At 47.5% G+C, this 14,220-nt stretch overlaps 1 protein-coding gene across 1 annotated transcript; it reads right to left on the bottom strand.

Moving 5' to 3' along the window:
* Positions 1–6,565: 6,565 nt before the first annotated feature.
* LOC111170167 (pancreatic trypsin inhibitor-like) lies at positions 6,566–13,724 on the bottom strand. The gene is made up of 2 exons (XM_030762919.2): positions 13,508–13,724; positions 6,566–7,099 (listed from the first exon to the last, which is right to left on the bottom strand). The coding sequence occupies exons 1-2, from the start codon at positions 13,599–13,601 to the stop codon at positions 6,699–6,701; spliced, it is 495 nt and encodes a 164-aa protein (XP_030618779.2). The 5' UTR covers positions 13,602–13,724; the 3' UTR covers positions 6,566–6,698.
* Between the last annotated feature and the right edge of the window lie 496 nt (positions 13,725–14,220).

The following is a 14,220-nucleotide window of genomic DNA, read 5'->3' as shown; positions in this document are numbered from 1 at the left end:
CCTGCTAGAAAATAGACTATAAGAGAGCAGAGACTGTGTCTGTCCTGTGTACTCTAGTAGCTCAGTAAATATTTTCTAGTAATTATTCATATTAACTGATGATTTATTAACCCACTTTGTGTACACACACACACACGAACATGCATACACACACTGAGTCTTTTAAAAACCAGCTACTGGGACTTCCGGGGTGGTCCAGAGGTTAACATCCCATGCTTCCAGTGCAGGGGATGTGGATTCGATCCCTGGTCGGGGAACTAAGGTCCCACATGCCGCCCTGCATGGCCTAAATAAACCACTAAATAAATAAATTTTAAAAAACCAGGTACCAGGGCTTCCCTGGTGGCGCAGTGGTTGAGAGTCCACCTGCCGATGCAGGGGACACGGGTTCGTGCCCCGGTCCGGGAAGATCCCACATGCCGTGAGCCATGGCCGCTGAGCCTGCGCGTCCGGAGCCTGTGCTCCGCACCGGGAGAGGCCACAACAGTGAGAGGCCTGCATACCGCAAAAAAAACAAAACAGAACAAAAAAACAAACAAAAAACCAGGTACCAAAAGAGTGGGGAGGGTTTGTTGGGGTTCAGGAAGAGGCCACTGGGGGCAGACGGTGCCTTCCTTAAAGAGTGGTTCCTAATGTCTGGTTCCTTGGGGCTTTAATCCCAAGGACAACCAGCAGAAGCTCCCAAGTTCCCCCTACATTTCTGAGAGACCAGAGGGTCATTTAAAGGGCTGGGTGGGGTGTGCATGAGCCTGGATCTGGGTGAGGCCTGTCCCTGAAGCAAGAGGGATTTAGATTCAGTGGGAGAAAGAATGGGATGAATTTGGAAGAGGTCTTTGAAGTTCCTTGGACAATGGGGGAGATTCCTGAGGGCGGACTTCAAGGGATTGACACTACCAAAAAAAATGTTTTTTGTTCCTTTCTTTAATGCAGCTGACAGCATATTTAAAAAGCAGTCAGGAGCCAAGAAAACTAAAACTCTATATATTTCTATACAATTCACTTTGGTCTGTGGTATTCAAAGCACTTCAGCATCATAATCAACGTAGCTCTTAAAAATACCCAAAGGAGGGCTTCCCTGGTGGCGCAGTGGTTGGGAGTCCGCCTGCCGATGCAGGGGACGCGGGTTTGTGCCCCGGTCCAGGAAGATCCCACATGCCGCGGAGCAGCTGGGCCCAGGAGCCATGGCCGCTGAGCCTGCGCGTCGGGAGCCTGTGCTCCGCAACGGGAGAAGCCACAACAGTGAGAGGCCCACGTACCGCAAAAAAAAAAAAAAAAAAAAAATACCCAAAGGAGTGAATTTCTTAAGGCAGATACCATCACCCTATTTTGCAAAGAAAGAAACTGTGGTTCAGAGAGCTGAAGGGATTTGCCCAAGGTCACACAGCAACATTCAGAGTTACTGAAGCCAATCACTTCTTTTTAGAACCAAGTACTTTTCCATTACACTGCAATTAATTAATATTTATTAATTATAATTAAACAACTTATCTTTTAATAGTATTTCTATTACCCTTATCAGAGCTCCCAAGGTGGGGGAGTTCTCCCTTGCTGCAGTGAGTAATAAACCCAACTGGTTCAGCTAGGAACAGAAGTGTTTCCAGTGGTCTGTGGTTGGAAGCATTAACAAGTATAAGCATTATCCTTATTTTATATTTAAAGAAAGTTGGGCTTCCCTGGTGGCGCAGTGGTTGAGAATCTGCCTGTTAATGCAGGGGACACGGGTTCGAGCCCTGGTCTGGGAGGATCCCACATGCCGCAGAGCAACTAGGCCCGTGAGCCACAACTACTGAGCCTGCACGTCTGGAGCCTGTGCTCCGCAAAAAGGGAGGCCGCGATAGTGAGAGGCCCGCGCACCGCGATGAAGAGTGGCCCCCGCTTGCCACAACTAAAGAAAGCCCTCGCACAGAAACGAAGACCCAACACAGCAAAAATAAATAAATTAATTAATAAACTCCTACCCCCAACGTCTTCTTAAAAAAAAATATATATATATATATATATTTAAAGAAAGTAAAACGCAGAGATGTTGAGAAATTGTCCCAAGACCATCAGGTAGTAAGTAACAGAATCAGTTCTGCCTTCTTATTTTAACTACCTCTGCTGTTTAGGGTCTCTATGCCTCCATTTCCTCGTCTGTAGTGAGGCAGTTAGGCTCTGCTCTTCAAAGGCCCATCCATCCCACATCTTCCTAGAGGCAGGGGCATGAAAACATTGTCAAAGTGGCTCTACCTGGGACAGCTGGGACCTCCTTTTGACTGGGGACCCAGTGGATTCTGAACAAGTCATTCCCACAATGCCTTGCAGCTGAGAAGGTCTAATAATGAACTTGAAGTGGGGTGCATCCTGGGAAATACCTCCATAAGCCTTGGATTCCTGCCCCACCTACATCCTACCCCCTCCTCTCAGCCACCCTCATTCACTTGTTCATATTTTCATATTATCTGATTATCACTGCTCTTGACTTACTGGGGGAAGCAAGAGATGAGGGTGACTTAACCCTACTGACCATCCCCTTATTCTTACACCAACTTCTCTCCTCCAACCCAGTAAAGGGGCACCTCCTGAGGGTGGGTACCATCCTATCAGCCTCTGCACCAATTGTAGGGAGCCGAACCAAAAGGATTTCCACAACTTTGAGGCCTGAGAATCTGAAAGCTGCTAGAGGGGACTTGGCAAATGTTGCAAAAGATGCTAAAAGACACTTTGTGGGAGAGGTGGTGGTGGGGGGTACTTCCCTGACAGCCATCTCCCAATATCTGTAGGACTGTCTCGGGACAAAGACAGCAGAATAGGTCAGTAGGTTTCTTGGGAGCAGAGTCAGGACCAGTGTGGATGTCAGGGCCAGATGGGAGGGGGACTCTTTCATTCAATGGGACAAAAGAGTTTCTATTGATGAATGCTGCCACCTGGCATGTGCTGCCCCAGGAAGTGAGCGCTCCATAGGAGGAGGTATAAAAGCTGAGGCTGGCTATTTACCAGCTAAATGTTCTAGCATTTAATTATTCAGAGGCCTTCCCCAATTTTTTTTTCTTTTTTTTTTTTTGCAGTACGCGGGCCTCTCACTGCTGTGGCCTCTCCCGTTGCGGAGCACAGGCTCTGGACGCGCAGGCTCAGTTGCCATGGCTCACGGCATGTGGGATCTTCCCGGACCGGGGCACGAACCCGTGTCCCCTGCATCGGCAGGTGGACTCTCAACCACTGCGCCACCAGGGAAGCCAGGCTTCCCCAATTTTGCTTCCACCACCAATCCCTCCTTCATTCCAACATCCACTCACTATTTCACTCACCTCTGATGGGTCTGTTTCTTAGGGATGATAAAGGCAGCTGCCTCACTCCCCTCAGGAGCTGGGACTCTCAGACGGGACCAGGAAACTCGAACTTTAGGACAAGGGCTCTCATGCAAATGAGGTGCTTCCCTCATGTCTCCTGGGTATCTCCTCTTCCTCTGCTCTCTAGCGAGGGGACTCCCAGGTCCATCTATGTTCAGTGTTGAGTGGACTTTGACGAACACTTTGGGGTCTCCTCATGATGCTCAACAGCAACTTGGAAACCAGTACAGACTCCAGTCTGGGAAATGGATGAAAGTAGAATCTTTGTTCTCATCTCTGCCTCTTTGTCTTACCCCAAAGTTCATGTTTCTCCTCTTCTCTCTACCTGATAGAATCCAATTCACCCTTCCAAACTCAGCTCAAACCTTGCCTCTTCTGGGAGGCTGATCTTGACCTCACAGGTGACAGCCAGGGCCTCCACCTTGGCTTCCACAGCATGTATGTTTCTGAAACTCTATGTCTGCCTTCTAGGCTGGGCAGGGAGCTCTTTGCAGGTCAAGACTGTCCTGGTCCAGAGATACTCTAAGTGGGGGGCACTGGGGGACAGGAGAAAACATCTACAAATTTCTGCTTATTTCTCTCTAGTCTACCCTTTATTAAAATTTATATCATTGGGACTTCCCTGATGGTCCAGTGGTTAGGGCTCCGCACTTCCACTTCCAGGGGCATGGGTTCGATCCCGGGTTGGGGAACTAAGATTCCACGTACCATGTGGTGTGGCCAAAAAAAAAAAATCTATATTGTTGAAAACTTCAAGTGTACATACTAGTGCAACAGGGTGCATATAATTATAATATAGAGATGGGATTTGAACACTCAGAATATTTACTGATGTGGGTGTGAGTAATCACATAGATTCGGAAGCTACTCACAGAGATTTGGTCATTACTGTTTCCCTGGTTCCTATCACAAAACAGACAGTAAATATCAGTACATGTTAGAGTGACGAATGAACGAAGGAATGAGTGATGTTGCCGCGGTTTAGTCTCTTGTAATGTCTCATAGCTGTTCGCTGGGTGACACTGGGCAAGATACTTCCCTTTCTTAGGCCCTAAATTCCTCACCTATGAAATAAGCACTTTGGATCAGTTTCTGTCCCACATGCCTTCCAGCATTAACTCTTCTAGGTGAGGTTGGAGTCACTCCTCCAGTGGAGGACAGCATAATTCAGTCAGTAATTATCCTAGCAAGTGTTTAAATTGCACTAATTACATCCCAGGCTCTCCGGTCTAAGGGCTCAGCATGTCCTAATTCATTTATCCTCACGACAACCCCACGTAGGAAGAAGACAGGTGCAGAGAGGTTCAGTAACTTGTTCAAAGCCACAGAGTGTGGCAGATGTGCGCCCACCCGCCCACTGACCGCTGCCACCCTCAGTGTTGCCGGCTGACTTCCAGCTGCCAGTATCTGCAGCTCTTTGCCTGAGGGACTTCTTGGAGGCACACGAGAAGCCTGTGCACAGAGGAAGCCAGAAGTCCCCAGCCAATGAGTGACAGGGAGTTGGTATGTCGGTGCTCTTGTATCTCTTGGGGGAGGCAACCACAAGGAAGGTGTTGACCCCATCTGGCCCATCCCCCACGGGAGCTCATCGCTAACAGTGCCGATGGGCTTGCTCACTCCATGTTAGTTGCCTGCCTTTCCTGCCCTTTCTTACCCGCCCCCATCTTACCCAACAAACTACTTTCCCTCCGCTTCTTAGGAACTGCAAATTAAGGCAGATCCAGGCTCTGGATCTTACAGACTGGCTGGGGAGTTGGGCTCTTAGCTATCTTCCTCCCTGCAAAGGACAAAAGCTTTGGGGCAGTCTGCTAGGCTGTCATGGTTAGGGTCCTGCCATTTATTCACTGTGATGGGTTCAGCTGTGTCTCCCACCCAAAAAAGAAATGTTGTAGTCCTAGCCCCAGGAACTCAGGATGTGAGCTTATTTGGAAATAGGATCTTTAGTGTGGAGATAAGTTAAGAGTTCATTAGGGTGGGCCCCCATCCAATATGACTGGTGTCCTGATAAAAAGGGCAAAGTAGGTCACAGACAGGGAGAATGCCATGTGAAGCCTGGACTTATGCTGCCACAAGCCAGGCCTTCCAGGAGCTGGGAGAATGGCCTGGAATAGATCATTCTCCAGAGCCTTCAGAGGGAGCATGTCCCTGCTGACACCCTGATCTCAGACTTCTAGCCCCCAGAAGTGGAAGAGAATAAAAATAAATAAATAAACCACTCAGTTCATGGTGTTTTGTTACAGTAACTCCAGGAAACCAACTCACATCTCCATACCTCCATTTCATCTTCAAAGGATTCTCAGAAGATTAAATGAGATAATGCCAGAAATACGCTAAGCACAGAGCCTGGCACATGGCAAGCACTCACTAAATGGGGAGATGCTTTTCTTTAACTGAAGTAGCAGTCCCCACCCCACCACAGGACCTCAGGGAAGGAGGTTCCTTGGGCAAGTAGACAGCTGAGTCTCATGCTCCTTCCTTTCTCCTTCTGAGAGTCCAGGAGAACAACCTGTCCCCAGATTTGACCTGGTCCAAGAAGTGAAGAATGAAAGCTTTCATGTTGAGGTGTCTGTCACCCAGGTTTTTGTGTAGCTTGGGGTGACTATTAAGAGGTAGATGGTGCTGTAATGGGTTTGCTTCCTATACCTGGTAGGGCCCAGTCTGAGGACAGGAAAAGGGGAGGTGCTGGCTGCTCTGCAGAATAATGAGAAGGGCCACCATTTCCATGGACCCTAGTGGTGAAGGTCCTTACTTGCAAATAACAGAATCCACTCCAGTTAGTATAATTAGGAAAAGAATTTATTAAATATAAGATTTAAGCCACAGACAGATAAATATTCAACATCACTGTGGGGAAAAGGGGTTTCTTTATTGAAAAGTCCTCTGCCACCACTGACGCTCGGAACTGGGTGCCAGAACTTCCATCGCTGCCCGCTCCAAGGAGAGCAGTGATGGTGGAGAGTGGGATGAAGGTGAGGAAAGACGCAGGGTTCTGCTGAGGAGGGTAGGTCTGAGAAGGAAGCAGAGGAAGAGGCTCAGCTCTTTCAGAAGGCAGAGCCCAGCGCTGTGTGGGGCCTCCTAGGACTTCACCATCTCAGGGGAGCCCAGCTGCCCGGCTCTCTGCAAGAAGAAAGGAACTTGTTGATTGCCATCACTGAAACCCCTGACCTTGATAGTCTACACCCTGACGGAGCCTTGACCATCGCAGAAACGAGAAAGCACAGTACTCCTGACACTAGGATGACCAACGAGAACAAAACCAGTTTGTCAAGCCTAGGTGGGGCACTCAGGAGCACTGCAGACCCACTGTGCAGGGTGGCTGCCTCAGTGTTCCCATCTGAAAAAGGAGAGGAGATGAGTGGCTTCGATTATCTAGAGGGCGATTCCAGTTGTGACCGTCTGCCAAGCTGGTGCATGGAGGATGTGCTCAGTCTGTGGTTTCACAGGACACTGCAGCCACTTCTCTTGGGCAGCAGTGAGGGGGAAAAGACACTGTGCAGGTGTGAATGGCGTGTGGCCCCCTGAGCTCCACCTCTTTCCCCAGACCTTCCCCTCCCATCCTGCCCTGCTCCCTTTCTTACCCCGGGCCCTGTTGCGGCCACCACAGGTGCTGTTGCAGTCCTCCTTATCCAGGAAGTTGTTCTGCTTCCTTCTGCACCCACCGTAAGCAAATGTCTCGCAGAGCCCAGACTTGGTGTTGTAGAAGTATCTGATGAACAGGGCCCTGCAGGGACCCGTGTAGGGAGGCTCCAGGCAGAAGGCAGGGCGCAGGGCTGCAGGGACTGGGACGGGCTCTGGGTCAGTTATGAGAATGGTGATCACAGCTCCATCTACAGGGTCGGCAACTGAAGCCAACAGTGTCTTGAAATAGAATGATGGGGCTGGGGGTGGGGCATTAGCAGAGCTTGAAATGTGAAACCTCCATTTAATGGTCTGCATTCTGAGGCATTATTATTACTGTTGTTAGGTGTGAGGATGACATGGTGATGACGTAGAAAACCATACACCCTTCATGAAGTATTTATGGAATGACTGGCATGATGCCTTAGATTAGCTTTAAAAAACTCTGGGGGAAGAAAAAGGGCATACCTAAACAATATTCTCCATATGTTGATAATTGCTAAAAGTGAACAATGTGTACATCGGGTTTACTATATAATCTTCTGTACTTTTGAGTATGGTTGAAATTTTCCACTATTAAAAAAAGTGTGAAAGAATCATGCTGTAGGGCTTCCCTGGTGGCGCAGTGGTTGAGAGTCCGCCTGCCGATGCAGGGGACACGGGTTCGTGCCCCGGTCCGGGAAGATCCCACATGCCGCGGAGCAGCTGGGCCTGTGAGCCATGGCCTCTGAGCCTGCACGTCCGGAGCCTGTGCTCCGCAACGGGAGAGACCACAACAGTGAGAGGTCCGCGTACCACAAAAAAAAAAAAGAATCATGCTGTAATGGAGAAAGGCATAGAAAAACATACAGTGTATTTACTTTGGCTATTTCATGGGGGCGGGAATACTAGAATTTTGAGGGGTGTGATATGGTGATTTATAATAAGAAATATATATTTGGTCTTTGTTCCATCCTGGCACAGAGCTTCTAAAACACTTGGAATTTCTTAAGTGAGGAGAGCAATAAAGGTGTATTCAGTTATGTGAAGAGGGTGACTTTTGGAAAGCCCCTAGGTAACCCAAGGATGGGGACTGGTTGCCAGGGGAAACAAGTGCCTGATCAGATGGTTGAACTTTCACCGACATCCCAAAGCGCCTACCTCCAGGGAGAAGAGAGTGGGTGGAAGTTTATCAGTCACCAATGGTTAATGATTTAATCAGTCATGACTATGTAATGAAGCCTCCCATAAAACGCAAAAGCATTGAATTTGGAGAGTTTCCTGGTTGGCGAACAGGAGCAGATTTGGGGAGTGTGTACTGATGAGAGACAGCATGGAAGCTCCGTGCCTTTTCCCCTTACCTTGCCTTATGCAGCCTTTCCATATGGTGGTCCTGAGCTATATCCTTTTATGATAAACTGTTAATCTTGTAAGTAAAACGTTTCTCTGGGTCTGTGTCACTCAAGCAAATTAATTTAACTCCACGGCGTTTGGGGGAACCTCTGATATGTAGTTGTTGGTCAGAAGCATGAGTGACAAGCTGGACTTGTAATTGGCATCTGAAGATGGAAGGAGACCTGTGGGACACAGTCCTTAACCTGTGGAATCTGACATTATTTCCAGGTTCCTGGCCTTAGAGCTGGTATGATGGTAGGAAAGCCAGTCAGTGTTCCCTGAGAATTCGAGAATTGCTTGGTGGTTTGGAAAAACAAACACATAGCAAGAAGAGGAGTCTTAAAACTTTCCTTACACATCTTTATATCCTCTCAAGTTCTTATGAGCATATATTCCTTTTGCAATTACGAAAGAAGAAATATTTAAAATAAAATATACCACAATTTTTATAATGAGTAAATTTATATTGTAGAAGAATATGTATTGACATCAGAAAATGGTTGCAGCCTATTGTGGAGTAAAAGAAGCACTCCATCCAGTGACATATTAGTTTTGTAAAGCTTAAAACTCCTGCCGTGAAGATATGAGTGTTAATCCCTTTTTTAGCAACAGATCCCTTCTTTCAAAGAAAAACTTATTAAAAGAAACCTGGGTGTTGGGATGGAGCCCCATCCTCAGCCCTCTCACTACCTATCCCCAGCCATTCTCTCACCCCTTCCTACCCCAGTACCCCCAAGTCTCAAGGAACATCTAGTGCAAATCCCTGAACTATATTCTTTAAGGTCTTAGAGGACCCACTCTTTGGCTGTGTGACCTTAGGGAAGACAAGTAACCACTCTGAGCCACAGCATCCTAATCATAGAAATGAGCATAATAATCTCAACCTTAGGGACTTGTTGAGAGGATTACAGATGACGTCCGTCAAGTAACTGGCAATCGATCAATACTCAATAAATATTAGTTATTAGAGTAATTGTTAGATGCACTCATTCAATTTTAATTTAATGTTCCAGGGCAGTGTCCAAGCTAAAAATCACCTCTGGACACAATTGCCCATTAAAGCCCTTCAACCCACCCACACCAATACACAACAGACGAGTCCCCAGGGACCACCCTGGACATCAACACATTCAGGTTTTCCAACATTGGGACATATGATGCTTCTTTTCTGGAGCCTCAGATTAAGTAAATGGTTTCCTTTTAGAACTGTAGTATATCAAGAACACATTTATTCTATGTAATGTTTTAAAGTGTGTATTGGTCAGAAATTGGAAAAATAATTATATATTTTAGACATAAGTTGTCAACATGTAAAATATCTTGATGAACATTTAAGATAGGAACTCAAGTTCTCGGAATCATTCAATGTGTCTATTCAGCCACAGACTTCTCTATGCCTCAATTAACCAAAAAGAAAATCCTGCGAAACACAGGCTAATCACATAAATGTCCAGAGAGCAGAGGGAAAGCTCTCATTTATGAGAAAACCTTGGCATCGATTAGAAAGTTGCTTTCTTAAACATAAGGAATGGCAAGTCTCTATTTAAAAGAAGAGTTTCCTCTTTGAAGCAGAAAATTACATCTGATAGAAGATAATATTTTCACATGAACTTGCAATCAGGAATGAGGCGTATTCAGGTCTCAATGTTAAGCTCTTGGTCTCAGCCGAGCAGGGCCAGGATTAGAGTGAAGCAAACAGGCAGGTCAGGCAAGTGCAGGGTCACATCCTGTCTTTATTTAAAACATTCACATTGAGTGCACGGTGGATTTTTGCATTAATTTTTGAGTTTTTACACTATTGCAATCAATTATGATTTATCTGCATTATAAGTTTTTTAGCCTCCCTTTAAATTCTGCGCTGGAGGTGAGTGCCCCTCACCTTGCCCTAGTCCCAGCCCTGCCATGGAGGTGGAGCACGTCCTCTCTGGAGGCTGAGGAGGTGAGGAAAGGGAAGGCTGTGCTTCCAGAGGACACGGGGCTGCACTGTTCCCTCCTCATCTCTGGATGAGCAAGTCAATTCGTTCCTGTACATGAGGACCTCAGAGTAGAAGGATGTATCTGTAACCTTTGGGTTGCAGGATTTGGAAATCTTGATTTACTTTTTTATGTTTTTCTTTATTGTCTAAGTTTTAGATAATGAACACATACTACTGCATTTATGTATCAGGAAACAGCAAAGGAAAGATAATTAATTGTTTAATCAAGGAACAGAATTATCCTCTACAGAGCAACTCATTCATGTTATTCAAGAGAACTGAGATCAACCCAGGGAACAACATAGGTACACACTCCATCGTGGCTCACCTGGACCACAGCAGCAGCCTGCCCATGGGCCTCTGTCTTTGCCCTTCGCCCCCTAGAGGCCACTCTCCGCACTGCAGCCCCACGGATCCTGTTACAACTTGAGTCCTAACCCATTGCTCCCGTGACCAATCCCTCAGTGACTCCCCATCTCTCTCAGAGTCAAATTCTGATTCTTATAAAGTCCTACAAAGCTGGCCAGGACCTGCCCCCATGGCCTCTCTGCCTCATCCCCTTCCACTCCCCTCCCCTTCACCCACTTATCTCCAGCCACCCTGGTCCTGACTGTGGCTCAAACACACCAGGCACGTTTTTCTGCAGCCTCTGCTCAACGCCTCCTTATCCCAGAAGGTTTCACTGACCCTCTACAGAAAGAGCACAGCCTCCTGTATCCCCATCACTCTCTACCTTCAAGACACTTGCCATGACCTGGTATACTATTTCCACCTACTCAATTGTCTGTCTTCCTTCTAGAGGGCACTGGTTCTTGTGCTGTTTTATTCACAGCTGCGTCCCCATACCAAGAACAGTGGCTTGTAGGGGTTTGATAAATATTTGTCAAATGAATGAATCTCCCATTTCATGCTCATGCCAAGTGCACCGACACTGAGTAGGATGAATACAATTAAATTCTTGTTAGTTAAATGTCTATTTGATGAGGGGGCACTGAAACTGAGCAGGACCCTGTGGGGTTCTGGGCACAAAAGCCTTTCTGTGTTGCCCTCCACCTCCATTTCTTATTTGCAGGAAAAAGGCTTCAGCCTCCTGGACCTTCCAGAATACCAAACAGCAGATTCAAACAGTTGCTAATCAGGGATGTGAGGGAATGCAGAAACCAAGGAGAAGCAGTCAAGAAACAATAGTGTCCAGGTTCCTCCAGAAGGAATATACTTATCAATATCTTTGAGTTCTTCTGCAGGAACTAAGTCCCCCACCCAGGTGGAGGATGGTAACTTCTGGCTGAGCACAAGATTCCTGGAACACTGCCCTGTTACTTCACCACCAACCAATCAGAAGAAAGTCACACACCCTGCAGCTCTCATCCCAAATTTTGCCTATAAAAACTTCTCCCTCCCTGAAAACCATGGGGGAGTTTGGGGTTTTTAAGGCACGAGCCAGCCTAGTCTCCTTGCATGGCCCTGCAATAAACCTTTCTCTGCTTCAAACTCACACGTTTCGGTTTGTTTGGCCTCACTGTGCGTCAGGCACACAAATGTGCATTCGATAGCAGCGCGCCTGGATAATTATGAATCTAGCTCTAATGTTCTGTATCCTGAGAGGATAATAAAATAATAGTCAGACATGAGGGGAAGGGGAAGGGCCTTGAGTTTTTACTAATATTCTAACAGCCTGGGAGAAGCACAGCCTTGACCCCAAGAGCAAGGTCACAGAAGTGTTGCGTTTCTTGCAACAATAATGGAGAAATAATGTCATTATTGACCCCTAAATATTTTTTCTTGAAGGAAGGAGGTAGGTAGACAAATCTTTTCAGACTAAGACATCTTGGTGGAAAAAGGACATTATTGGGCATGAAATGTGAAAAGACTCTATATTCATGATGGATAATCCCTTGTAAGAACTTGTTTGGTAGTTATCTCTTGTACAGGTGGGGAAATTGCAGAAAAGTGACTGACCTCAGGTCCCAGAGCAGGTGAGTAGTGAGGTCAGGTCAGTATATGATCCTGTTACAACCCATTTGATGAAGCACCTGACATCTGCAGGGAACTCTTAAAATATAGATAACTGGTAAGAGTTTCTGGGAGCACTGCCCCCCACTTTTACTCCCCTGTACCTGAGCCTCATCCCAGCCACCAAAGCCCAGGGATGTATGAGTCTGGATTTCTTCCCTGACACCAAATATGTAGTGTCTCTACCAACACCCACTAATTCCCCAACGCCAACTGGGCGGCCCCCAAGTCAACTCACTTCAGACACTAAATCCGCGGAGTTAATGCCGACCCCAGCGGTTGAAGGCTCAACGCCATCAGATTGCCACCACTTCAAATGACAGCTACATGTCCCTGGGTCACACATACTTCTGACCAATTGGCTATAAATCTGGGGGCTCTGGGACCCCACTTTCAACTTTCAATAACGTACTAGAACGACTCACAGAACTCAGGAAAGTCCTTTACTGACAGTTCTGGGTTATTATTGATAGAAAGGATAAAACTCAGGGACAGTTGAATGGAGGAGATACATAGGGCAAAGGGGGGTTGAGGGGTGCAGAGCCTCCATGCCCTCTCAGGACAGTCCCCCCTCACATCACCTCGAATGTTCACCACCCTGGAAGCTCTCCGATTCCCAAAGTTTACGGTTCTTTTTCATTGAGGTTTCAATAGGTAAGCAATTTGATTGAATCATTGGCCACTGGTGGATGAACTCTCCCTCAGTACCCTCCCCTTTCCCCAGAGGTGCTGGGGGTTGAGGGTTCTAACTCTCTAATCACCAAATGGGATTTTTCTGGAGTCCAGCCCCATCCTGAAGCTATCTGAGGTCACTTTCATTACCATACAAAAGACAGTAAATTCCAAGGGTTTCGGGAGGCCTGGGCTTGGAGCCAGGAGAAAGATCAAATATTGACCTTTTTATTACACTACAGTGAGGTTCAGGGACACAGCAGAGACCAGGAATAGAGAGTCTCAGAGATGGGGTCCCCGGTCTTGTAGAGTTAGGCAGGATGATTTGTTTTAAAAGCTGAAAGTGTAATGATTTCTTTTTTAGAGTCATGAAATGTCCCTGGAGTTTAAGCTGCCCAACTTCCCAGGAGAAATCCAGAGAAGACTGGCGGCACCAAGCCCACCCCTGCTCCCCAGCCCCTTCCACGGACTCCCCTCACTCCCCCCTCCCCCCAGCCTGTAGAGGAGAGGTGGGTCAGGACTTACCTTGGGCCTGGTTGCTGGGTTCACCCCCCGGGGTGCAGGCCACCAGGGTGCCCAGGAGGACAAGAAGGGCGATGGAGAGGCAGAGTCGGCTCATGTTCGTGGCCTTGCAGGAGGGCTTCTGAGGAAAGCTGGGGGCTGACAGAGCTTTTCATATCCCAGCTGAGGGGTGGGACAGGCAATGAGGAGGGGAGTGAGGAAGGGGTGGAGCTGGGCTGGGTCCTGTTTATTGCGCAATCTCCCCACCTCCCCTGGTCCTGCTTCTGCCTGCTGGGGCCAAATGCCCAGTAACAGCGCTTTTCAGACTTGACTCTGCCTGTGGGTCTTGTGGAAGTAAATACACATTCTGATTCCCCAGGTCTGGGTGACGCCTGAGAAGCTGCATTCCTAACAGGCTCACCGTCACGGGTGTGTCCCCAGCCCCAGTTTCCCCTCCTATAAGATGGTCCACAGGACCACAATATGATAGCAAACCTGGAGGAGACTCACGGGGTGGAGGAGAAGCGTAGCAGGCGCAGAGAAAAGCTGCCTTTCCCACGCACCTTGGGAAGTAGAGCAGAGAAGCCAAGGTCGGGAAGAGCTGAATCTCAGGAAGCCCCGCATTCTCTCCCACTAACCTGCACCTCTTCCTAATTCTCTGCCTTCACCTTAATTCATTGCAATGATCGCACACTGGTGGCCTGCGACAAGTACAAGTCACTGGACTTCTTTTGCAG

Source organism: Delphinapterus leucas, chromosome 15 (assembly GCF_059928025.1).
Source record: "Delphinapterus leucas isolate spDelLeu-1000000601 "Yukka" chromosome 15, BTC_Dleu_Yukka2, whole genome shotgun sequence".
Taxonomy (NCBI): Eukaryota; Metazoa; Chordata; class Mammalia; order Artiodactyla; family Monodontidae; genus Delphinapterus; species Delphinapterus leucas.
Note: the sequence above shows the minus strand (reverse complement) of the source record. Positions and strands in the feature narration are given on the sequence as shown.

Excerpts from the sequence above, each read along its gene's own strand:
- LOC111170167 (XM_030762919.2), bottom strand. The coding sequence starts at position 13,601 with ATGAGCCGACTCTGCCTCTCCATCGCCCTTCTTGTCCTCCTGGGCACC. Across the intron at positions 7,100-13,507 it reads ACCCAGCAACCAGGCCCAAG|CCCTGCGCCCTGCCTTCTGC; the intron begins GTAAGTCCTGAC and ends CAGTCCCTGCAG.